This window comes from Uloborus diversus, chromosome 2 (genome assembly GCF_026930045.1).
Source record: "Uloborus diversus isolate 005 chromosome 2, Udiv.v.3.1, whole genome shotgun sequence".
Lineage (NCBI taxonomy): Eukaryota > Metazoa > Arthropoda > Arachnida > Araneae > Uloboridae > Uloborus > Uloborus diversus.
The window spans coordinates 172,693,463-172,720,993 of NC_072732.1; the positions used below are offsets into that span (position 1 = coordinate 172,693,463).

Genomic DNA, 27,531 nt, shown 5'->3' on the forward strand with positions numbered 1-27,531 from the left:
AAATCAAAGGGTCAGGTCGCAGAAATTTTCAAAAAGCATTTTACTAGAGCAGAAAGATTTTTAGATACGAAAGTAAAAGCTATTAGGACAGATAATGGTAGGGAATTTGTTAATCATAATTTGGATAATTTTTGTGAAAAGCTTGGTATTAAACATGAACTTACTAATTATTACACGCCAGAACAAAATGGTTCCGCGGAGAATTATAACAGAATTGTCGCTGATTGTACCCGTGTCTTGTTAATAGAAAGTGGTTTGCCAAAAGAATTCTGGCCAGATGAAATGTTGTATTTTGCATACACTTGGAACAGGGTATGTCACTCCAATCAGGACAAAACTCCATTTGAACTATATGGCGGTAATAAACCATCTGTAAAACATCTTAAGCCTTTCGGCACAATTTCATTCGTGGGCACTCCACGACAACGTAGAAACAAATTGGATGCTAAAGCCCAAAAAGGTATTATGATTGGATATGCGTTTAGTACCAAAGGTTATCGTATCTGGATACCTGATACTAACGCGGTAATTGAATCCATTAATGTTTCTTTTAAAGAAGGTCATTTTTACAAAGACCATTTTCATTCTAAGTTGGATAATAATACTTTATCATGGACTCTAACCTCTCGTCCACTCGATAGTGATACGGATGTAGAAACTGAGGAGGAGCAGAGTCAATCTGACGTTGACGTGCCAGAAATCTCTAACAGAGAATCTAACATTAATAGTGATTCAGATTCAAATAGTGATTCAGATACTGAGGGGGATACGTCAGACGATGACAAGTCCAGGATCATGAGGAATCCAACATGGGTCCGAAAAATTGTTCCAAGACCCGATGGGTCAAGGAATGACATATATTATTTTGAAAAGGGTCAATCTAAAAGGTTAAGATCTGTTCATGATGTAAGAAAATATTGTGATAAATTAAATCTTGTTTTTGAACCATCCTTATTTAATTTTCAAGGGAAAGATACCTTTCAGGGGGAAATTGCAAGCCATAATTCTAGTTCAAGTATAACAGAATCTTGACTAGAAAATGATATTAAAATTCCACGCACTTATAAACAGACTCCTAAGTCAACAGAGCGGGAAAAATGACATAATGCAATGAAGTCTAAGATCCAATGTATGCATGATAGAATTGTTTGGACTTTGGCCAAATTACCAGCAAATACCACTCCAGTTGGTAGTCGCTGGGTTTATACACTTAAGAAAAACGAACAGGGGGATATTATAAGATTCAAAACACGGCTTTGTGCTCAGGGTGTTGCTCAAATTAAAGGATTAAATTTTGACGATACCTTTTCCCCAGTAGTTCAATTTGGTATAATTCGGTTTTTCTTTACATTATTAGTAGTATGTTTAAAATGGTCAAATGTTCAATGTGATGTAAAAAATGCCTATCTGTATGCCCCAATTGACGAACAAATATATATGTTTCAACCCCCAGGTTTTGTTGAAAAAGGAAAGGAAAATTTATATTGCAAATTAAATAAGGCAATTTATGGATTACATCAAAGTGGACATCTGTGGTACAATGAAATTTTCAATGTTTTGTCAAAATTAGGATTTAACAAATTTTCATGTTGCAATTGTGTATTTCATAATTCTATTGTAATTTTGCTATTATATGTTGATGACATCGTTATTTTTGGTAAAAAGGACTATGATATTAAAAATTGTTTAAAATTATTAAGTAAACATTTTGACTTAAAAGTATTGGGTAAGACGAGAAAACTACTAGGTGTAGAATTTGAAGAAGGCGAAAATGGCTTTCATCTACATCAAACTAATTATATTGAAGAAGTATGTAAAAGATTTAGTAAATATAATTTTTCTATCTCGTCATTACCAATTAGTAAAGTTTGTGTCCACTCAACTAAAAATTGTCCGAAAAATGACGATGAAATCAAAGAAATGAGTAAATTACCATATAGAAATCTATTAGGATGCTTAAGTTTTATTGCAAATCGAACTAGACCAGATATATCTTATGCAATTAACATTTTCAGTCAATTTCAAAGCAATCCTGGTATTACCCATTGGAACGGATTATTAAGATTACTTGGTTATGTTTCTAATACAAAGAATTTAAAATTGAAATTAAATTGTAACAAAATCCAAATCATTGCTTATACTGATGCAGATTTCACTTCAAATAGAGATGACCGAACATCTGTCGGAGGTCAACTTATCTTGCTTGATAATTCGCCCATAGAATGGTGCACTTTTAAAGAAAAATGTGTAAGTCTTTCAACTATGGAGGCAGAATTTGTCGCAATGACTGAAACTGTCAAAGAATTGATATGGTTTGATAGGATTTTGAATGAATGTATTGAAACTAAAACTGTAAAATCTAAAGTAAAATCCTCGCTATTTGTTGATAATCAAGCTGCTATTCAATTTGTAAAATCATCAGTTGAAAATCACAGAAGTAAACACATCGATGTTAAATTGTTTTTCATTAGAGATTTAATATATAAAGATGTTTTTAACATTAAATATGTCAGAAGTAAAGATAATTTATCGGACATATTTACAAAACCCATCACAAACAAAACAGACACCGAATCTATTAATAATTAAGACGCAGAATTCAATCTTTACCGAGACCTAAAAACTAAATCAGAGAAAACTTTGTGATTTCTAATTTTTATCTGTTGCTATCTCATATTTATTACCAAACTTAAAATATTTGTATTTAATTTTAGCAAGATTTTTGAAATCATCTAAGTCCGCGCGCAAGCGCAGATGAAATGGCAAATTTGTGATAACCGGGATTTAACGTTGAGTATGTTTGCCGCTCACCTTGGTTGCGTTCGACGAACCTCACCGGTCGATCGGTAAGTAACCGGTTACTAACCGCAGCGTTCTATAATCAACCGGTTACTGCATCCGTTACCATTCTAAGCAGTTGATTGGAGCACATGATCATTAGCTGTCACGTGATTAACTAACCGGTCGTGCTCGTCGAACGTGAGCTCACTGAGCAGTGCGGGTTTGCTCTGCTAGCCACGCCATCTATTAGGGCTGTGAGTAACTATTTTAAGGAAGAAAATTAAGTTTAATTTAAAAAAAAAGAAAAAAACCCGAACAAAATATAAAAAAAACGGGAGAAATGGATACTCAAACGATGGAGTAAAAAACGGGAGTCTCCCGTGAAAACGGGAGAGTTGGCAGGTCTGAAAATGGCATTTTTCTAATTTGAGGGCGAAAAAATGCTTGCAAAAATCAGAATAAAATAACCAGAGAAAACCCTGATTTTCCTGCATCAGATAAAATTTGTTCCAATGTAAAGTGAAATATAAATGCTTTTAACTAATTTCATGCTAAAAGTTGGTAAGCCTTCAATAAGAAATTCATTGTTGACCACGGTCATTGTTGAACAATGCTTTTAATAAAATTGGTATTAAAGCTTTCTGATTAGCATTATTTCCAGCTTTTAAAGCAATATAAATATAGTTTCCACAAACTGGGTCTAATTGATCAAACTGAAAATTGACTTTAATTTCTTTATACATGTTACTTAAGTTGATGTTGAGTAAAGGAACAACAATATTAACTCAGAAAATTGCTTTTCGACCAAATGCTGCCTGAGAAAAGGTTCCTCTGAATTTTTTTATATAATCAATTAAATAAAACAAGGTGAAGTGCTTCTGTATCGAACAAAACCCCTGCCACCCACCAAGAAAACTGTTTCGCCCAATAGAAAACAAGTTAACTACCATTGGTTTAAACAGTATGGGGGGGGGAGGATCTAGAAGCGTAAAAGTATTAAATTTTGCAAAAAGCTGATTTTCTTTTTTCTTTTTTATTGTGGTACCAAAAAAAAAAAAAAGAAAGGAAGAAAAATAAATAAATAAATAAAAATAACTAAGAATATTTAGGAATATTGGGACATATGAATTTTGTTTAATTTAGGGATCAGAAGCATAAGTAGTGTTCCCGCTAGGCCGTTTTTGAAGGACGCAGCGCCCTGCCCTTTTCCATATCGGCAGAATGTGCCCTGCCCTTCTTTTAGATCGCAAAATGTGCCCTGCCCTTTTCAAAAATAACAATATGCGTTCTATGTTTTTAAAAAGATGCCACAACCATCATTAAGACCCGCCGCGATATCAGGGAAATTTTATTTGTCTAGCGATCGTCTGCAAAAACGCTCATGTCTTGCCATTGTCCCCAGAAGTTCACCCTGAAAACGGCCCCATGAATAAAAGAAGATGCAAATACCTAGGCAAAGATGGGATGAGATTCTCGGAATTCTAACAGATTTATCAGTTGGAAACTAAAAACAGATTTCTCCCTTCTACTGAGGATGAGTTTGAAAGGGTTAGGGTAGGTGTTCAGTCGTCCGCGATGGTGGTGGGGGGAGAGATTATTGTTTAATTCCTCCCCATTCTTGTGTTTCTGAGAATCAACAATGAAAAAGGGAGGGTGGTAGGTAGTCTTCCTATATTATTTTCATCTGTAGGACCAGGGGGCGCCAGTTCCAGGAAAAGTAGAAGGGGTACTACTTGTCAGACAAGAACAGATGCAGATGAACTGCTCCATTTCTTGTCCGAAAAGTCAGAGTGCAAACGCAAACGGTTCTTGATTTGAAAATACACGGTTCTTGACGATGATGCCGGCCGAAAAAATATGAAGTTTACTGAAATATTTCAAGCTGTTTTTCTTTTTCCCTGCAAAACAGAATAGAAGCAGGGTTTGTATGCTCTTTATAATACTTGTAAAGGGCTTGGAAAAAGCGTTTATTTTGAAGTGATTGATAAAGTTTTGAAAGCAGACATAGTGCTTGAATTCCTTAGAGTCTAAGGAATACACAACCTATGGCCCGCGGTGCCTGTTGAAATACTTCGTGAAATTTTTTAAAAAATATATATAAATAAAAACATTTGAAAAGAAAAATGAAGTAACTAAGTTTGAAATTATTGTTTCAAAACTCATTTACTGTTCTAGTTAACAATTTCAAGGTCCAAAACAGGTCGATTTTACCCCATTTATAACTATCACTTCCCCGAAATCGCACTAACAAAATCGGAAGATTAACGAAAATAATGTAACAAAAACGACACCTTCAACGAAATGAAAATTATTTTTGAAATAGAATGTTGAATTGGGCAATAAACATCACATGAATAGGCCATTTTCGTAGCGTTTCAGCCATTTGTGCCCGTTTTTCGTTTGCACGTGGAAATTAGGCTTAACTAATTTTGGCGCATTGCTAGTGGTTGTGAAGCAATCTTTTTGCATCTGTTTCTGATTGGTGAATTTTCTAATTGGATTCTGAGTAGTACACAGTACAAAGTCTACTGAACCAAAATACAAGGGTATTTTTCGTTATCTTGAATTTTTAGCCTCCCCCCCCCTAAAAAAAGAACATTTGAAATGGAAACATATTGTTCTGTGTGAAATTTGCCAGGGAAATTTTCTGCTGCGAAATATTCATTCATTCCTTTTTGCTGAGTATTTGTATTATCTTTGAACATGATTTGTATACTAACAGATTATTTAAAAACACTCATTGACATAATTAAAAACATACTTTTAACACACTTGTGCTTTCTCCCAACTAAAATGATCTTGCAATGTTTCTTATATATATATATATATATATATATATATATATATATATATATATATATATATATATATATATATATATATATAACACTAATATTGCTTTTAAAAAAATCACAAAAATAAAATGCTGATGTATTAAATTTTCATAAAAATTGTAAGTGAAATTAAAATCTTGGATTTTGGCCCCAGCTGCTTGGGTAGCGCATACATCTGCAAACATATCTGTGTCATGAAGTTGTGTCAAGTCCAGCTCTAGGCATTCCAATAAAGCCTTTTTTGTTTTGCACCTTGCTACAACTGCATTTTTGAAGCACTGCACACAGTATTTTAATAATTATTCTGTTTGAAGTATAATGTTTTTTAAAAAAGTTGAATTTACATTCATTATGATTTTGATGTCTACTAAAATACTTATGGCATAATGCACATTACTAGGCAGTTTTTAGATAGGAAGGGGGGGGGGGATCCATAATTAAATATTGTTCATTTTACATTAAAATTCAAAGGATTTTGAAATGCCTAGAATTTTTCATTCTTATAGGAAAAGTAGGCACAATTAAGGCCTGAAAAGGGTTGAAACACACCCAAAGCAAAGATTCAGCATTAGCTAAATGTTCCTACGGAGTTTGGAAAATGTGCTTAGTTGGCATTGGTGGGAGGGGGGGGGGGGAGGCCAATCTAACCCTAAAGACAAGTGCATTTTCTGGAAGAAATGATATACAATAATGAAGTCAACGGTGGCAATTAGTGGGGGGGGGGGGGCAGGGGTTAGCACAGAGATTTTGGGGCCTACCACAACCGACTTTTCCGGGTCCCCCTCCATGTTGTTTGCCTCTATATTTCACCTCTAGTTTATAAAATATTGGACACCCTTGAAGGATCAGCATACAGGTGTCCGTTCTCCCCCACCCTGCTGTCTACGCCCCTGAGGGGGGGGGAGTCATTGTACAGAGGAATGGATGAAATTTTCGCAGTGTTTTAAGATGTTATTTTTCTTCTTTTTTTGGGGGGAGGGGGGGCTCAGTACTTTTTGAGAGGTGCCTCATTGATCTTGGAAGGGGGAAGACCACGTTGAAACATAAAGTGCCCTTTTTATAATAAATAGTGCCCCTTTCAAATACCAGCACCCTGCTTTTTTTTTCCTAGAGTGAACACTAAGCATTAGTAAATATTAATTAGCAAAGAGAAGCTGGTTCAAGTGCTCAATGTTTTTTTTAGCAAAGAGTGTAGTTATAGGGTAAAACAGTAGGTTGTATCGCCAACTATGATATTAAGAGAAGACAGGCAGTATCAAAAATTGGGGTTATCAACATTTTGGGGCATAATTTCTCAGCAGAACTACATCAATAGCAAAATCAGCAAGAATAGCTTTAAAAAGGCTGATTTGCAAAAAAAAATATGGGAAACTTACAAGCCTCAATATAAGAGAATAATATACACATATGACTTAAATACAGCTGACCTGTTAAATTAGTAAAATAATTGTAATAAGCAGAACAATAATATTTTCAAAAAAAAAGTTCACAAAGCAGTTTAATTACATGGTTATAGAGCTTGAGTAGGTTTAACAGGAGTGAATGTAATCAAATCAAAATCCATGTAACAATAAAACTAGGTAGTTAAGTACAAAAAAGTATTTAATAGCTGAAAAAAATCGCAGGTATGATACCTATAACTCTTTCCCCTATTTATGGCCAAATGTATTTCCCCAGTAATAGCAACACCAAAGAAGCTATCAAAAGACAGAACAAATATAGTATCATGAAATTTTATAGCATAAAATTAATACAGATGCCGCCTGACATTTGACTTTTCTGACCAATTTTCACAATATGAACTACATATATCATGTTTTTTTCCCCATAGAAATTCAAAGCACAAGAAAATATACCCCAGAAAAGATGTCTTTTTTCTCCCAATGCAAGATGAGATAATTCAATGTCAAACTATGTCAACAGCATTTTTCATGCAACTAAACATGGTTTTTTCTCCAAAAGTATGCTCTTTTTATAAACTGAACCAAATTCATCAACAGAAAACTCACAAAATTTCTTTCACTAAAATTACCACCAGCATCTTTTTTTTTTTTCTTTTTAACACTAGGACATCGAAAACCTGCATTTAAGTTGAGCCCCAACTTCCTGAAAAAATTGTGGACATTTGCAGTGATTTTCGAACATAGACATTTTTTAAAAGAAAGAAATTGATATATAATGAACATTCTTACGTTATAAAACAGGGGATTTTTATTCTTTTGTACAAAAAGGGTTCATTTCTGCAATCAAGATTTTTGTAATGACTTCAATTTCATTGTTACAATTTTTGTTACTTGTTGCTTTTATTTTGAAAATTTGTCAATAAAATTTTACATTGTAGCTATTATTTTTTTTAATCAAAAGAGCATTAATTTTTGACAAACTAAACAGAAAATTCGTGAATACAGCAGTTCCTGCACTTTTTCCATAGTTAATCTTTTACTGTAATTATTTAGCCTTTATTTTAAATTCAGGCTCCCTAACTAGTAATCTCATTCCCCCCCCCCTTAATTTCTTGATTAATTTGCGAGTATATACAGTACATTTCCTGGGGTGTTTACTTAAGAATAAGTTTGACTAACCTGTAAGTCTTCGGCACAAATGAATGATTTCTGATTTCACAGCTCTATTTTTAGGGAATGTACTAAAGAGAAAACACATAGAAATTGCATCATCTAGATCTCTTACAGCATCAATGAAGGTTGGATACCTAGAAGAATTTTTAAAAAAGAAAATGGAATAAGTCCTAATCTTCCATAAAATAAAATATATTTTACTTTCTATATTTTAACATAACCAATTTTTAATTAATAAATGAAAAATTAGGATTTTTTTTCAAATAGAATTTGTTTTGCGACATAAAACACCAGTTTTCAACTTTCTGCATAAAGTACATTGTGACGGTTTTAAAAGCACCAATTATTTATAAGCAGTAGGTGTCTGCCCTTCAGTCAAGGCTAATAGCTGGGGAGCTAAACGACAAAAATCAATGAAAAACTGCTAATTATGATAAGAAGATACCACTTGGTAGGAATGTTGTTTATGACTATTAAATGAAATTAAGACCCAGAGGCACTTTCAAAAACTGTTTAAATCCAAGATGGTGGCATTTTTCAAAATGGCTACCCATTATAGAGTTTTTTTAATACATGTCGTACAAAAGAGGTTTTTATATAGAATTATACGTTTTTCAAGTCAAAGATTTCATCTTGCATGTTCAAAATAAGCTAAATGTTCATTTTGGTGCTTTTTTTTTAACATAATTATATTACTTACAAAAGAAATTACTTGCTCAATGTAAAAATAGGAAAAATTTTAAATGCAAATATTAGTACTATGTTATTAGTCAAACACTGCTTCATTCTTTGCATTAATTTTTGCATAGTAGTGTGCAGGACAGACCAATGCTTCTGCACCTGCACTTGTTCTTGCAGATTTTGCAGGTGCACTTTTTGAGCTCAGTGCATGAATCAGAAATTTCCGGTAACTCCGACAATTTCAGCTGCCATTCAACCCTATTTACTTGGAGAATGTGTACGTATGATATGTTTGTGAGTTTGTCCCAAATGTGTTCAGCTTGGAATACTACGCAATACTTGTTGCTGTAAGGCACCCTTTGTAGCTGGCAAACTTTAAAGTGGCCGATTTTTTGTCATAAACGCTTTCCTTGCAGTATTGCAATTAAGCTATTACTAGTGGAATAGTACAGCAGTACTACTAGTTACCTTTCAAAATGTCAAAAATTTCACTCAGTATAGAACTTTGAAATTGCAAAATAAATAAAAAATGCCAAAGTTACTTCTTGGAACTTACCAGTGAACCTAGGAATGCTGTCACAAAACCTATGAAGGCATGAAATCCTGGTAAAGCCTTTCTTTTCCTTTTCTTTTCCAATAGCTTCATATATGGCATGAACTGTAATGATTTTGTTGTTGTTTCCTGTTCCAAAAGCAATCCAAAGTTTATCCAGACTTAATGTTGACAAAGGAAAAAAGTAAAATATTGGTAAAACTAAGACTTCTGTACCAGCAATGCAAATGCAATAGTCCTGAAACCGTTTTCTACCATGTCTTGAAGATGCAGTATCATTCTTGAGTCTGTTTCCTTTGGGCCAGGGCAATAACATCAATGAGGGAAGTTTTTGCAGTACTATTTCCTTTAATGTCTTCACCTAAAGTCGTTAGAACCTGCACAGTTGTTATGGTACTTACAGCTAATGTATCTAACAGAGCAAAGAACCCTTCTTTTTTATTTGAATTTCTTAAAAATCCTTGCCAATTTTTAGGTAAAGTACCATGTAAACGAACTTGTCTTCTTATTCCTGCTCCCCACTTCTCTCCAGTTTGACATTTAACCGTTGGTGTAACATATCTGTCCCAAATAAAATCAATTCTCTGGCATTGGAAAGTCTCAATATCTTTACAAGCGCAAGGTTTTAATGCTGTTTTCATAGTAATCAACAATTGTTTTAGAGGTTTGTGGCTTTGAGTTATGCACGTCGGTTGTCAATCCATTTAATAAGATCTTTATTGATGAAGAGATTGAATTACCAGAACTACATTTATTTCTGGATAGTTTAAGATAAGAAAATCTAATAGATTATTCTCAGTAATCAGTATTGACCAAGCACACCAACAAAATAATGCAATAGTTAAAGGGGGTGGCGGTGCAATAGATTTGACACAGGATCCATCAGCACTTAGGCGTTGGATGGTTTCTAAAACCAGAAAGAAGCCAATTGATAGAAGAGTTTGAGTGTGATGTTAAGCTAAAACATGAAGGAAATAGTTGACTCCATCTTGAGCAGTACCACTCATTTTAAGTTAAATTTTTTACTAAGTTTCGATCTCTTTAAAGCACTTGGAAAGAGCTTTGGAATCCATTTTTGGAAAATCAGGACATTATCGTAATCGATAGCTATGTTAATGTGCATAGTGATGTCATTTCTTTTTGATGCACTTTTTTTCCACGTTTTGCTGCCGCTGAAAATCCCATGACGTTTAGTGGTTTTTTTGCCCCCCTCCCCCTCCCCATTACTCCACTTATAAGCTCCAACCGCTGCCACTACTGTTAGGTATGTTAGTTTTAAGTACAATAACAAATGTGCAGGTTCTAATGACTTTAGGTGAATACATTAAAGGAAATAACGCTGCAAAAACTTCCCTCATTGATGTTACTTGGCCTGGCCCAGAGGTAACAGGCTCAAGAATGTTACTGCATTTTCAAGACAAGGTAGAAAACGGTTTCAGGACTTGTAATGTGCATTGTTGATACAGATGTCTTAATTTTAGCAATACAGTCGACTCCCGCTACAACGCGATCCGACTTACGCGAAATGGCTATAACGTGATTTTTTTCCCAGTAAAGAATTTTAGATATAACACGAATTCTTCACCCACAACACGAAAATTTTTGGAAGGGAAACGTGGTGTATAAGTATTGGCTTTGTTATTGGCTTCCAAAAAAAAAAATCCTGAATAGACCTTCATACTTTTAGCGTCACTGAGAGTGGAAGTTCTCACACCGTACTGCTCTGATACATCGCCTATACAAATAACTTACTCCTCATTTTCTATTTTTTTTTTCATTCTAAATATGAAAGTTGGTAAAATATAATGACACCTAAGAGTAAAGGTTTATCTTGTGGAGATTGAAAGAAAAAGAGAAAGTTTCTGACATTTAAAAAAAAGCTAAAGATTATGTGATTGAACAAGTATAAAATCCGTCAAAGGTAGTACGACAATTAGGTGTGAGTGAATCATCCATTTGTACAATTAAAAGTCAAGAAAAGGAAATCCGTAAAAGTTCACCAAGTAGTATCTAAGAAAAACGCAAAAAATATGAAAAGGAAGATGCTCTTGTATTGTGAATTTAAGAAAGTAGGGATGGGGGTGCTGCCATAGATGAAAACGTTATAAAAGAACCAGCAAAGCAATTGCATTAAAAAATATATTAGAATTAACAATTTGATCACGCAACTTAAATCATCAATATCTTCATTTTCTAAAGTTACAAATATAAAACTAGTGTGCATTTGTTTTTCTTACTTCATACTGTACGTACCGTACTGGTTTATTTCATGTCTTTCATTTCCATTGATCATTGTTTTTTTTGCATCGTAGCAGTATTTTATGTTGAATAAAACGGGTTTTTTTCATTTAAAACATATATAAAATTCAATTTTTTATATAAGAAACAGTAGTGTATGGTTAAGAAATGGTTTTTAACAGTTTGAAGAGGTGTTTACAAGTGTATAAAACAATTGGGTATGTTTATAAAAGTTTTTACACATACCCTGTTCCACAACGCGAAATTTCGACTTACGTGAGGGGTCTTGGAACGCATCCCTCGCGTAAGTCGGGACTCGACTGTATCTTACTTTTTTTGCTTGTCAACATTAAATTTGGATAAGCTTTGGATTGCTTTTGGAACCGAAAACAACAACAAATTCATTACAGTTCAAGCAATATATGTAGCTATTGGAAAAGAAAAGGAAATGAACTGCTTTACCAAGATTTCATGCTTTCATAGGTTTTGTGACAGCATTTCTAGCTTCACTGGTAAGTTCAAAAAATCAACTTTGAAAGAATGGATGATATTTAAAGAAGCAACTGATGCGTTTTTGATTTATTTTGCAACTTCAAAGTTCTATATCGAGCGAAATTTTTGACATTTTTGAAAGGTAAATAGTAGTACTACTGTACTGTTCCTCTAGTAATAGCGTAATTGTAATGATGCAAGGAAAGCCTTGCTTATGACAAAAAAAATCGGCCACTTGAAAGTTTGCCAGCTACAAAGGGTGCCTTACAGCAACAAATATTGCGTAGTATTCCAGGCTGGACACATTTGGGGACAAGCTCACAAAGATATCATATGTGCACCATCTCCAAGTGAATAGGGTTGGATGACAGCTGAAATGGTCGGAGTTACCGGAAATTTCTGATTCATGCACTGAGCTCAAAAACTGCACCTGCAAAATCTACGAGAACAAGTGCAGTTGCAGAAGCGTTGGTTGCTTGCACACTACTATGCAAAAATTAATGCAAAGATGAAGCAGTGCTTGATTAACGACATAGTACTAATATCTTTGAACATATTTGCATTTAAAAATTTTCCTATTTTTACATTGAGCACGTAATCTCCTTTGTAAGAAATAAAATTATATCTTTTAAAAAAGCACCAAAATGATCATTCAGCTTATTTTCAACATACAAAATGAAATCTGTGACCTGAAAAACCTATAATTTGATATAAAAACCTCTTTTGTAGGACATATATTAAAAAAACTCTAATATGGGTAGCCATTTTGAAAAACGCCGCCATCTTGGATTTAAACGGTTTTTGAAAGTGCCTCTGGGTCTTAATTTCATTTAATAGTCATAAACAACATTCCTACTAAGTGGTATCTTCTTATCATAATTTGCAGTTTTTCATCGGTTAGTTCCCCAGCTATAAGGCAGAATTACATACAATATACCTACAGCTTGGTCATTAAGGGAGGTACAGTACCTGCCCACTAATAAAATCACTGGATTATAAATTCAGCCGCTTTTTAAAATGAAATCTGGAAGAACAGAATCATTGCAGTATCAAAGCATGTTAAAACCATTCTTTAATAAAATCATTATCACCATTTTATAAAATCAAACTTTTGGACATCATACATTGCCGAAGAGGAGCCAAGGAATGAAGGAATCGGTCTCAGAAGATGAGGATATCTCAATGCCAAATTTTTCGCTATGAACTTTAGAGCAAAGAAGAAAATATAATAATGAAGGTTACAAAACATTTTGAAAACTTTTAAACGATATTGAGCATTGGCTATCTAATTCTGTTAACCAAACAAGATTATGCCAACTGTATTTTGAGTAATTAATTTCGTTTATTAGAGAATTTAAACAGCTTTCATTTTTTTAAACGTAGGAATGCTGGTTTATAAAATCTGCCACTTTATAAAATCAAATGTTTTCAGAACGAATGTTTTTTAACGGCGGCCACTGTAATGCTTATTACCCAAGATTTGCCTTCAGCAGAGCACCAAACCACAGCTGCGCACTCTTGCTGGTGTGCTAATTTCACTTTAACTACCAGTTTATTGGTAACCTCAGCTTCAATGAGAAGACATCTGTCACTAGCTATTAGCCTCTTTTAGTAAGTTTAGTCGTTCTGATAAAAATTTGGGAGATATTTAATTTTTTAGGAAATTTGGGAGAGGGCATCAAAATTCCACATCCAATTAAAAGAGTTTGCAGTTATGTTGCGGCATAAAATTCACAAAAAAGTTGTAATTATAGCCATTACAAATATTTACCTTTCCTTCACAATGTGGTCTAGCTTAAAAGTTGGTTGATTGCTTCTCAGACGGTCACTAGCATCTTGATCTTTCTTCCCAATGGCTTTTTTAAGACGATTTATGAATACCTGGAAAACATCACAAGATACATTTAAAATAGAAATAATATTTTTGAAAAGTTGTGTCTCAAATTAAAAATAATCAAGTTTTCAAATGATTAATTAAAATTTTCACATGCTGTAAAATAAATGATATTTGTGCAAACTACACACAGCAAATCTTATATTTTAGATTGAATGTGTGGCTCAATTTGTAAGTTTGATTAGATGTAACATAGATTTGCAATAAAAAATTGGATACTGTCTGACCACCGATGAGATGGGAAGGCAAACATAAGGTTTACAGGTGGAAAAGGACATATATCTGTTAGTTTTAGGGGATGCTAGCTTTTGTAGATGTGTTAGTCTCTAAATTAAGCAACTTCTGTCATATTGAGATAAACAAAACATGGGCATTAATTTTTCACTTTTCCCTTACATTGAGATTGAAAATTGAATTCTATCAATGAATAATGCTAAACAAATAGAAGGTGTCAAAAAGAACGGAGCCAAAAGTGATAGGTCAGTCTGGCTTGTATTTTTAAAAGCTTTGAATTTTTATCATTGTGCTCGCTGTTGTAATCACATGCTTGCTGCTCAGATTTGTTTGAACCTTGCTTCAGACTTGGCAACTTTATACCATAAAAAAGCAGGAGAAAAAAATAAATAGATAAATAAACATATGCACTTTGGGGCTAGACGAATGCTAGTACAAAATAGATAATATTGATGTTTTTATATACAAATACAAAAAAAAAAAAAAAAAAAAGAATCTACAAGTTATAACATTTATATTTTTAACTTAAGCTAAAACATATATTTTAAAAAATAACAGACATCAGCTTTAATGCCTCTTTGAAGTTGTTAGAGTGGCTGCTTTAGCATTTCCCAGGAATATATTGACAAAATTTTTGGCATGACAAACGTTCAATTCTTTCACAGTCAGTCAATATGTTCTCTAAATCCTCACTATATTGAGATGAATGCAAAATTAGAGACTCTTGATTGTACTCTTGACTGTCAAAAAAGTTATAACTTTTCAATACCATAAAAAACAGGAAATATTTCTTTCTTCCGGAGGCCAGGATGTAACAAGGCAGGCAATAGTTGGCAGGTCTGTTTATGAAACTAAAATTAAAAGTGAATCACTCACTAAAAACTCCTTTTTAAAAAAAAAAAAAAAAGTAGAGTGCTACAAACTAGGAAAAATGTAGTGAGTAAAATTAATTTCGTTGCTAGCATTATCTCTAATCGCTGGTTGTGTTAATTCATAGGATTTAATTTCACGAGAACTTGGATTTAGCAAAGCAATTAAATCCATTTGGTTGGTAGAATGAAGAGTCTATGGGAACATAACTTGCTTTTAATGAGCAAACTGAAGCAAGCAAAATTTCGGCATTCTGCTAATTACCACCTTAGAAAAGATTATTCTATTTTTGAAAAAAGTCCATAAACATTTTGAGTTCAGCCGAACATTATAACATTGACATAAATCCTGAGAACAACAGCCCTCAATGGCTTCTGAAATGCAGAAAACGCCCAATCCAAAAAAAAGTGGACATGAGGATGAAAATTCAAATTTCATTCAATATGGTTGAAATTTTGCATACACACTGTTAAAAGTATACTATTTCATATTTTATTGAAAAAAAAATTCATTTATGTCATTAACATTCTTATTTTAATTACTAAAGTGGAACTATATCAGTGCGAACTAGACTGCACCAAAACTGCTTATGTTGCATGGTCTATTACAGCTGAACAAATAATTCTAGAAATCTATAAAGTTTCACACATAATCTGACATTCATTAGCAACAGTTTTTTCCTGAAGAGAAATGTCTACTAATCTTCACTACAAAAGGTAAGCATATTTAATTATTCTTAATTATTGTGTCACACCCGCAACAAAAAAATGCATTTATATTTCCACAGAAAAATTTATTTGCCTGAAAGTTTTGAAACTTTGTATTCTAAAATAGATTACTAAAGTACTTTGAATAACAAACAGAAAAAAATTAATTAATGTTTTAATTGGAGTTATTAAGCGTTGCGGGTGTGACACGTTCCTGTTGCGGGTGTGACATTTAGTTCAAGTCACACCCGCAACATCTTTTTTAATTAAACGAATGTAATTCTGGAATGCACGTAGATGACAGCACTAATGTTTTAACCTTTGACCTAACCTTTGACTTATTTGTCTAGATACCAGTTAATTCAAAATTAGTATCTTTAGAGCATGTGCAGTTGATTTATTTAGCTTGGTATTCTATATTATTGGTTCCCCTAAGAAACATTTTTGTATTTCTTGATTTATAATTAAGGCAACTATTCAATAAGGTAAGCTTTGTTTTTTTTTTAAATAAAACTTTAAAAAACCAAAACAATATTTTATCTTTTTTAATATGTATAAAAATGTATAATTTTGCTTTGAGCATTAAACTTTTTCCCCCTTTACTTTTTAAAACAAATAATGTAATATTAGGGACAGATTATTTTTTACTTCAAATTCAAAATAAATATAAAGAAATAATAAAAATAGTAATGAAACTTTTATTAAAATATTTATTTAAAAAAACTTTGTATAAAATTCTGTCAGTTAAAGTTTTAAATGAATCAAAACTTAATGTTTTTAATTTCAATTGGGGTTAAAAAATTCAAAGAACTTCAAAAAAAAAAAAAAAAAAACATGTTCAACAATATATTTTGGGATTTGTAGTGCTATATTTATTCACTTTACACATTTTTTTTTTTTTTTGCAGAAGAATGAACAGTACTGAAAGATTCCCAAATCATCGTAAAAAGATGAAAGAAAACTCGGCTAAATACTCGGAATATTTTCTAAAAGAAAGGGAAAGAAACAAAGCAAGAATAGAAATTACAAAGAAACTACTTAAAAAAATTATATCTGTGGCCATGAAAGAAAAGAAAATGTAGAGGCAAAACCAGAATGAGAGGCAGAGAAAGTGTAGAGAGAGAAAGAAATTTTCGACAAAAGGGGCCACACCATCTCCAGCTGTAGAAGCAGAGTCGATGGCAATTTTTTGAAGAGCTCAAACCTTTGGTAATGCAATCCATAGACAGGTACAATCTTCTGTTAATGTCATACAACCATAAAGACTACAACATTAAAATTGCATGGTCATACTTTGCAAGGACTCATAGATAAGGAGCTGTGGATGGTGTTGGTGCGGTAACAAATAAAAAATGGTGTCACTTGCCGTTACAGCGTAGAGCAAGTCAATTCTGCATCGGATTTTGCCATTTGAGCAGAAAAGGCTCTTAAAAAAATCAGAGTACTTTATTCTGCGGAGAGCGACATCACAAAAGATGTTGCAAAAATGCTTCACGCACGCTGCTGTCTTGTACAAAGCTACACCAAACTTACAATCGGTACACCATGTTGTACCAATCGATATGGGTACAATTCAAGAGGCAGGCACTAACTGCAGAAAGTGCACCGAAGATAGTTTCATTGCTGCCTCAGTCGGAAACGATCTCCCTTGGTAATATAAATGATATTGGAGATTTTGTAGAATTAGTTTTGTTTTCTACCTCAAAAAAAAAAAAAAAAAAAAGAGGTCAAATCAAGCAAATAGATGGAGAAGACATACAAGTAGAATACTTGGAAAAAAAAACTTTCAGAACATGTATACATCTGGCCCAATCAGTCAGACATATCATGGGAGAAACAGAACATTGTAATAAGAAAACTAACACCCCCTGAAATCATCAATTCTAGATTGGAAATGAGATTTATGTAAAAAAAAATTTCCTTAGTTATTTGCAATTTTTCTTATTTATTACTGTGCTAATCATAAAATGTCTGATTGATAACTATTTGTGTATGTTGTTATTTTATTGGCCACACAAGTCACACCCGCAACGGCAACTTTGAATATTTTTTACAGTGAAACTAATTGAGTGAGTATCTAAATTTCTGTATAGAATAGTTAGTTAACTATTACTGTCTAACATAAAAAGAAACCAGTTCGATCAGTTGATATAATTCACAGAGTTTTGAATGTTTTGATCGCAAGGTGAAAATGCATGTCCTTTTTATGTCACACCCGCAACGGGTAGAAATTAATTTTTTTAAAAAATAAATAAAATATCAATCAACTTGCAAATTGGCATCAATGTACCTGCAAGTGATCTTTATTGAAAAATATAAAAATTGAAACCTATACTCTAAAATATTTTTGCTGATGACTAATTTAGTTAGTGTAAATGTCACACCCGCAACTTTGGATTGGGCGAAAAACTAAATTATTTTGAAGCCACAAACACAAATGACAATGTTTTTTGAGGTATACACATTCCTAAAAAAAAGTCAATAAGACAGTTCAGAGAAAATAATCAACTTCTTCGGTATTGTAAAGAAAAAAAAAACAGATTTTTTCCACAAACCCGTTTTTTATAACTTCTGAATAACAAGCAAATATCCTGGTCCCTTTGCGATTTATAAGCCAATTCGACTGTACAACAATTTAATCAATAAATATATATTTTTCATTAGATATACACATACATAACAAAATAACTTACTTTGAATGACCTAAACTTATCAATTAAAGGTTCATGAGCTAAAAATTTGATATCTTTTGTGTAGTAATATGTTTTATTTGTGGAATTATTCTTGTTAGCTTTCTTTTTGCGTGGAGGCTCAACAGGATAGATACCTTTCAAAATGCATAATCTCCTGAAATATAGACATAAAATAAAATATAAGTAATAAACCTAGGGAGCATACACATAGCAAATTTCAATTTCAGAACCTTTTAACATTATGCAACAAATTTACTGCACCTGAAATCTTTCAAAGATAACTGGAGCTTCTTTAAAGCTTGCTTTCTACTTATATAGTTCGTAGCTATACCACCCTCACCCTACAAAAAATATGAATGAATAATTATAACACAATCAAAGAAAGCAAATTGATACACACAATACAAAGAAACTTATAGTAATTTTTAGTTGAAAGTATTGATAATGCTACTTTAAATGTTTATTACTCTCATAGTTGACTTAGGAAACGAAGATGCAACAGCATTTGAGGGTAACTTCAGATGCAGTTTGCATGTCTATAAAACGGATTTAGAATTCTGTTTTAAATCCAGCCGTGAGTTAAGAAAATAGTAAATGCTTGTCAAATGCTTAGTTTCCTTTCCCTAATTATCATTTTTTTACTGTGAGAAAGGAGGGAATCGAAATGTGATGTGATTAAACTTTAAACAGACTCAGTGGTAAAATTAAACATAAGCCATTATAAAAAGGTCAGGAAAGATTTTCTTCAATTTTTACAGCACATTCAAATAAAACACGAAATAATTTCACAATTATTTGTTTTACCTTACGGAATGTACCGTGAAAACGTCCCATTTCTGATTTTTTAATGCTTTAGAGCCGTCAACACATCAGACATAGAAACACGAAACAACAAAACAACGTGCTAATTGAGTGTTGCCAGAAAGTAATATTTTTAGTAATTGAAATACGGAGAAATAAAAAAGTAGGAGTGACAAAGGAAGATTTTTTCTGTTTTTTTTTTTTTTGGAAAAGTTCCTTGATTTTTTTATGAGTGTGTTCTAATTACCAGTTACTAACCGCCGGCTACTACAGAAGTACTGGTTCTCGGATTTTATATGAACTGACATTTAAGGTACGTACGGAACGAAGGAACGGTCACACCGGTGGTACCACAAGCGTCCGCTGAGAAGAGCGAGCCCAGTGTGGTTATGACGTATTTGGAATTTCTCTAGGAATTCCGGTAGAACAGCGAACAGCTGTGTTTCCGAACGCTCGTGTTTACACCGCGGTAGTTCTAGTTCAGCAGCAAACGACGCTCCAATGAAAGCGTAACTTTCGTGATGGGAAAGGTACTTGCGTTACGAGCAAAACATGAAACACGACCGGATTGGACAACACAGACTTTGTGATCTCGCTAACCGCTTCCAGACAGCGGTGCGACAGGTTGCTACCAAGTCGGCAGCCAGAAAACGACCGCAGCGTTTCCGAACGCGGTTAAGTGACGTCACCGGTTCCACCGCAGGCGTTTCCGAACGCTTGCGGTGGCACTGAAGCGACCGATCCTTGTTTCCGAATGCACCCATGGAGGGAGTGATGGCCCCAATTCATGTGACTGATTGAAAAGAAAAGCATTGGAAGAAATCCGGTTTCTTTCGTTAGCTTCACACAAAACTTTTCAACCATTCGCCGTTGTTGAGTCACGTTACTCGAGCTTGACAAGAAGTTCTTACTAACCCTTCCTTTCCATTCATAAATTGCTACATTTACTTGAGAAGAAATAGTTTTTCTTCTATTTCGGCAGAAATGCAGCTTCTCATTGCTCCCGATCAGGGACGTGTCGAGCTTTTTACTTTGGGGGGGGGGGGTGCAGAATTCTCAAACTGCCGACTCTAATGATAAAACTTGCCGAATCCACACACACACACATAATTAAATATATATATATATATATATATATATATATACAGTGGCGGATTTAGACAGCAGCTATTTTAGACTAAGCTATTTAAGGTGTGGGTGGGCCCCTTTTTGTATTTTTGCAGTTCAGACAGCTTGTTATGTCGGTGCCAATACAGGCCATTTTTCGAGTTTCATCTCTCACTATGTGTGTCTCTTCCCTGTGATACATCAGGCTATGTAGTTTTATTTTATTATTTTCCTCCTTTTTAATTCTCCCGCTGTCTTTTTTCGATTGATCTTGAAAGAGGAAGGGCAGCAGGAGAATGATGCAGTGATCTTCTTTAGGGGGGCTACAAAATATCTGTAATTTCAGGGGGTCCGGGGGTTCACCTCCTGGAGAAAATTTTGAAAATTTATATGTATAATTCTGCATTTTGAGGACATGTAGTGTTTGGAACTACAAAAATATCAGGGAAAAAAATGGGAGAATTGATTTTTTTTAAAGTCATACACTATTTAACAACTTAAGATGGTTCAAAATAAAAATTACTTTTGGTTCGACAAATCGTTGACATTAACTGACGGAGAGGAAGACCGAGGGAAAAGAAATGATCACGCATTGTCATTTTTGCTCACATCTGCTTTCGGTATAGTTAAGTTTTTGATTCCCCCCCCCCCTCCATTCCTCCAAACCACCGACAAACAGTGCACTATATTAAATATAAAATGATCAATTGTAAAATATGCTTTAAAAGAAATGGTGTACACATTAAGAAAAAAATGTATTTATAAAGTAGCATCTTGTCAATTCGGACAATTCATATTTAATGCACTTGATAAGAAATATAATTGAAACACTTTTCAAGAAATTTCAAAGACTCATTTAATTATTTTCAAGGTGTCGAGAACAACTAAAATTATTCAAAACACTTCATTTGCACTTTCTAGTCTCTGACATTTTAATACTTGATTGTATAGTTTTACGGAATTGTTCGAAATTTGTAAGAAACACCTATTTTAAGTTTAATAGGTACCATAGATTTCTTTTTACAATTTTTTTTTCAAGTACAAGTAGGGCGGCGAACGAAAAAGAATAGAGCTAAAGCAACATTTTTTACTCAAGCTAAACAGATCGACAGCATGCATCAGAAGTAAACAAGCAACAGAAGAATTTCCTAAACACTGAATTCGAGATTAAATCAATAGCAAGATATGGAAACATGTGAGTCACAAAAAATTTATCTCAATCAAAATGGGTCAGAAAAATGAGAACCATGATTTCTATATTTCTGCTGGATGCAGTTAAGAGCAGAATATGGCATATTTTGGCATCCCCATTCCCATTTGTTAGAAATTTTAAAATGTAGGGTGTTTCAATTAGGGCGGGTAGATGTTAGCGGACACGTTGTTTTGGTGACGTCTGTTTTATCTGCTGTAGATTATTCAGTCATTGATGCCAAATCTGTTCTGGAGTCGGATGTGTCACGTGCAGAACCGAGGGGGGGGGATGCTACACCCCCACCAGTTTTACAGAAATGGGGCAGCCAATTTCCGTTTAGCGATGCAACAAACGAAGAAAAAGGGAAACTTTTCGTTGTTTAAAAAAAATAAAGTAGTAAATGTAAATGAACAACTGAAACGATATTTGAAACAGAGAGAGAGGGACAACCCACAAGGCTAACTGAGAATCAGCATTGGCAGTCAGAGCAAGATTGTCTCTGGAAAAGTGAAAGTGGAAATATGTGTATTAAACAGTGATCGACTAAAACCGAGTTATGTAGTGAAAATACCACCTTTAACATAACCACTATCACCACATTATGGTTACCCTTCGGACTAAACACCCAATTCAACAGAACTAAATTTGTGCTGCATTTTCGCCCAAAAACTCAAAAAAAAAAAAAAAAAAAAAGGATTAAATTATGTGATGAAGCTGAGCACAGCACCTTCAAAGTGTTCCAACCGAGGAGAAATGCCAAAGCAACAGTGGGGAACTTTTGCTTTCAAGGTCGCAGATAAGTGCAATTTCTGTAAATCATTTCTCTGTGCTTTGCATTTGATTCGCGTGGAAAAGTAGGTCACTTAGGTGCCCCTTTATTTCCCTCAACTTCAGTTTAAGCTCTCTCGGTATTTTTCTTATGATAAAGTCGAAGAAAATGTTTCACATGCATGTGATTACTGTTCATTTTCATGAAGTTTTATCTTTAAAAATATAATAGGCTTGATAATTTTTAACATTGCATTTTTTGGTTGTATATATGTCGCGTTTGTGATTATAATGCCAAATTCCCATTAACAGTATAAATTACGCATTTATTTTATAGTACTATATTTATATGCATTAATATGATTCATTCAATGTCTGAACCTAAAAAAACTGAACCATGCACCATGTCTGAAATAAGTGCAGTACAAATACCCCAGTACCATAGATCAGATCCTAGTTTATGGTTTGTAATGTGCGAAAGTACTTTTGAACTTGCTACTCCAAAGCCCATAACTGATTCGAAAACAAAATACAATTACGTAGTTGCACATATGCCTCCTGATACAGTTTCTTTAATAAGAGATGTATTAATCAAACCAGGTAAAACCGATCCTTATCACCATATTAAGAAAGAACTTATAAATCGGTCTGGGGAATCATCCCAAAAGGAAATTCGAAAGTTACTTTCAGGGGAAGAATTAGGCTCTCGCAGACCATCTGAATTGCTACGGAATATGAAACGGCGCGCCGAAACTTTAAATGTAGCTGAAAATCTGATGCTAGAGTTATTTTTGCAGCGTCTGCCATCTTCAGTCCAAACAATTTTAGCTGCAGTTTCCGAACTTACTTCAGACAAAGTTGCAGAAATTGCCGATAGGATCATAGAAGTTGAACCATCTTCCACAGAGACTTTTGCAGGTCTAATAAAAGTGAACCAACACTTGAGGCTAAATTTCTTCGCGAAATTAAAAAGTTAAATAGAAGAATTGATCGTCTTTCCTATTCTCGCGGTCGTTCGCCCAATAGCAGAAACAGTGGGTCTCGCGAAATTAGTGTCTCTCGTAAACGTGATTTTTCTATTTGTTGGTATCATTGACGCTTTGGAGACAAATGTAGAGAAGAAAAATGAGTGAAACCTTGCAAGTGGCAGGGAAACGAAACGAGCAAGGAATAGCGGCGACTTATTCTTTGCCTAAGGAATCACATCGCCTGTTCATTCGTGACCGGACAACAAATATATCTTTTCTGGTTGACACAGGGTCGGACGTCAGTTTAATTCCTGCTAATATCTACCAGAAACGGAATGCTACACAACAAACCCTTATGACAGCAAATTCTTCCAACATTAATGTTTTTGGTCAGAAAACCTTATCGCTGAATCTGAATTTAAGACGAAACTTTTTATGGACTTTCCTGATTGCAGATGTTAGTTCACCTATTCTTGGAGCAGATTTCCTCCATTATTTTGAATTGGTGCCAGATCTCCGCAATAAATGTCTGAGAGATACGAAAACAAAATTGCAATCAGCACGCCGAATTAAAGATTCGAAAAGACATTCGGTTCAAATTTCTCTTTCTGGGGATACAGAATATCATGAACTGTTGCAAGAATTTCCTGCTGTTACCAAATTACCTAAACCACATCAAACAGTAAAACACAATACTGTTCACCACATAATAACAAAAGGTCCTCCCGTAGTAGCAAAACCTCGAAGGTTAGCTCCAGATCGTCTTAAAGTTGCTAAGCAAGAATTTCAAAATATGATGCATCTAGGACATATAAGACCTTCGAAAAGCAACTACGCTTCGCCACTTCACATGGTTCCTAAGAAAGGAACTTTAAAGTGGAGACCAGTTGGTGATTTTAGATCTCTAAACTCTCAAACAATAAAAGATAAATATCCCATCCCTTGTGTTGCGGATTTTACAGCTGAATTACACGGAACAAAAATTTTTAGTCGAATTGACTTAATAAAAGCGTATCACCAAATTTCTATTCATCCGGACGATATTCACAAAACTGCAATTTGTACTCTTTTTGGCCTATTTGAAAGTACATTGATGCAGTTCGGCCCCTGTAACGCGAGTGTTACATTTCAACGTTTTTCAGACGAAATTACTCGAGGATTACCAGGAGTTTACGCCTTCGTCGATGATATACTAATAGCATCTAAAAATCCCGAAGAGCATCACCAACATTTGAAAAACATATTTTCAAAATTAGATGAATACGGTCTCTGTATTAACGTACAAAAGTGCATATTTGGTGTGTCAACTATAGACTTCTTAGAATTCAATCTTTCGGAAAACGGAATAAAACCTCTACCCGATCAAGTACATTGTATCCAAAATTTTCTAAAACCAGATACCTTAACCCAGTTGCGTAGATTTTTAGCTATGTTTAACTTTTACCGATGTTTTATACCCAAAGCTTCGCATATACTTGCTCCTATAGTACAACTTTTAGAAGGACATACAAATAAAAAGAAGTCTCATTCCAAGGTTCGCAAAGCGACAGAACAACTTAAATGGAACGAAAAAACAGAACAAGCCTTTGTTGACGCAAAAATCGCGATTGCTAAAGCCACTCTTTTGAGACATCCTATTCCAGGAGCTCAATTAAGCTTATATGTAAACGCCTCAGAGGTTGCTATAGGCGGAACCTTATCACAACTATCGCATGGACTGTGGGAACCAATAGCCTTTTTCTCAATGAAACTAAACAAAAGTCAAAAAAAAAAAAAAAAAAAATGGTCAACCTATGACAGGGAACTGTTCGCAATTTACTCTGCTATTAAAAAATTCAAACACATGTTAGAGTGAAGAATTTTTGTAATATATACAGACCAAAAGCCACTTACTCATGCTTTTAAACAAAATCCAGATAAATGGCAATGAGGAACCTGCATGGTTCGGGTAATCGCGGAACGTTGATTGATTTGAACAGTCTTCTACTTAAAACTCCCAAAAATCAACTCGGTTTTTAAAAAACTGACTTGGATTCTTCAAAATTACAGCTTAAAATTAGCTAAAAACGGAACGAAGCTCACGTGACACAAAAAGAGGAGGAGCATGCACAACGTCAAGATTCAGTTCCTGGGTTACAATAGAACCGGTTCCGAAGGAGTCGAAACGAAGGGGATAGGAGCGCAGCGTGGTTTGCCGTTGTTTATTGAAAACAAAGGTGCTCTTATTTTGATCTTCAGAAGAGGAAGAGGTATATATCTTAGCTGAATCACCCACCCTCAACCCCCGAAATTCCGACAACAAGAAAACTGACTTTGAATTGAACATCAATATTTTATTCACAAGTAAATTACTTCAAATTGTTTGCACAATAAATTAAATACAGAGCATTTATTGACCCTCTATATGTCATGGGCGTACGGTTTATTGAGACACCCCCCCCCCCTTTGGAAAATTCATTTTGAGCTGTACATCATTAACTAATTCAAAATAAAATCACTTTAAAGTAAAATTTAAAAATTAATAAAGAAAACAAAAATGAAAGATTTATTTCTATATTTATGGATACCACTCAGAATTTTACAAACTAGACCAGTGCCATGACTACAGGGCCTGACTAACTAAAATTGAGGCCAAGGCCTACAATGCTTTGGAGCCCCCCCCCCCCCTCTATTCTATCACTTTAAGTCAACGCAAAATAATGTTTAACATTTACTTAAAACATGATTCATGATTTTTTTTTTCATTTTCACAAAAATACATGATTTTTTAATGCTGTCATAGGTTTTTTTTTAAAATTCGAAGCCCCTTAGGAAGATTGACCCCAGGCCCAGGGCCTAGTAGACATGTGCCTTAATCAGGCCTGAGTGACTGTCACAGCTTGCAAAAGATGCTGACATTCATAAAACAGTATTTGTGTTCATTAATGAGGCAGAGCAAATGAACACTACTTGCCGTTTTAGCCATGAAAAATAATGACGCTCAAAAAATAAATTAAGAAGATATTAAACAAATTGCTAGTGTCAAGCTAGGCAGACACCTCTCCCCGCATGGAATATGGGGGAATAAACCTTTTTAATTTAATACTTTATAACATTAAACAGATATCAACTTTACTGTTTTCTATCTTTGTCAAATTTACGCGCTTTTTTTTTTCCCTAATGCGGTTGTTTCCATCAGACAAAAGTACTACTTTTAATCACTGAAGTTTATAGAACGAAAAAGAAATAACATGGAGCCAGGAAAATCTTTTATTTTCAAAACGTTAAATTTTTAATCGATATTTCAAAACGTCCGATTTTTAAAACAAGGCCTGGTCTTTATTACATCAAAAGTGATGAACTTTGGCACGCACTCCACTGGCGCGCTGAATGTTTACGCTTGCTGTCTAGCACATTTCCAATTTATGATAATTCAGAAGCGAATTAATTATTGCGCTCTGCGGTAATGGCATCAGTGAATGGTATTTCATCACTTGTGATGTCATGTGCAAAAGCGTAAAAAAAAGGAAATTGAATCTGCGCACCGATTAAAATAATTTTTAAGAAAATTAAACTTTGTCAAATTATTTTAAAAAAATGGTCAAATCCTATGTTTTTAAGCATGCTCTTTCAGGAAAAAATATTTCTTATAAATTTCGGAAACAACTCCATTCTCTTTATATCTTTTCTTTTATTTTGGCCAGTACAAATTGATATTATTGATCTGAAAAATAACACGTAATGTGTTAGGTTAATTAATATTCATTATTTTTGTGCTTTTAAATGCTTATACATGCTTTCAGATTGATTTAAATGCGTAGTGAATTAATTTTTGATTGAGTCTTTTTTATCTGATGTAGTGACATTTTACAGATAAATATAATTTAGTTTTTTAACAGTATTCCTTTTTTCGAAAATTGTTTTTGAAAAGTTAACAGTTAATAAACATAAATAAAAGTTTCATTTGCTACTTTTTTAATATTAACTACCTATATAATTCAGATTTTTATTTATTAACTATTAAATTACGAAGACGTTCGTCTATTGTGCATTGAAGTTACAACGAACCAGCTTAATTTTTCTGGTCGCATGGGGGGGGGGGGGCGGGGGAGGGTAACGTCACGTTTTCGTACGTCCCGGGTTTTGGACACAGAAGTTAGAGC

General features: G+C 33.9%; 1 protein-coding gene and 1 pseudogene across 2 annotated transcripts in view; one reads left to right on the plus strand and one right to left on the minus strand.

Annotated features, from left to right (window-relative positions):
- LOC129216153 (pescadillo-like) overlaps window positions 1-19,451 on the minus strand; it is a 60,394-nt gene extending 40,943 nt beyond the window's left edge. For both annotated transcript variants that reach the window (XM_054850314.1, XM_054850313.1), the window contains exons 1-5: window positions 19,358-19,451; window positions 18,815-18,894; window positions 18,554-18,707; window positions 13,927-14,036; window positions 8,198-8,325 (exon numbers count right to left, since the gene is read on the minus strand). In XM_054850314.1, the coding sequence (XP_054706289.1) occupies window positions 8,198-8,325; window positions 13,927-14,036; window positions 18,554-18,707; window positions 18,815-18,894; window positions 19,358-19,387 (502 nt within the window). In that variant the 5' untranslated portion in view covers window positions 19,388-19,451. The remainder of the gene's footprint in view (window positions 1-8,197; window positions 8,326-13,926; window positions 14,037-18,553; window positions 18,708-18,814; window positions 18,895-19,357) is intronic.
- Window positions 19,452-22,825: 3,374 nt separating this feature from the next.
- LOC129216846 (uncharacterized) lies at window positions 22,826-23,595 on the plus strand (annotated as a pseudogene).
- The last annotated feature ends 3,936 nt before the right edge of the window (window positions 23,596-27,531 follow it).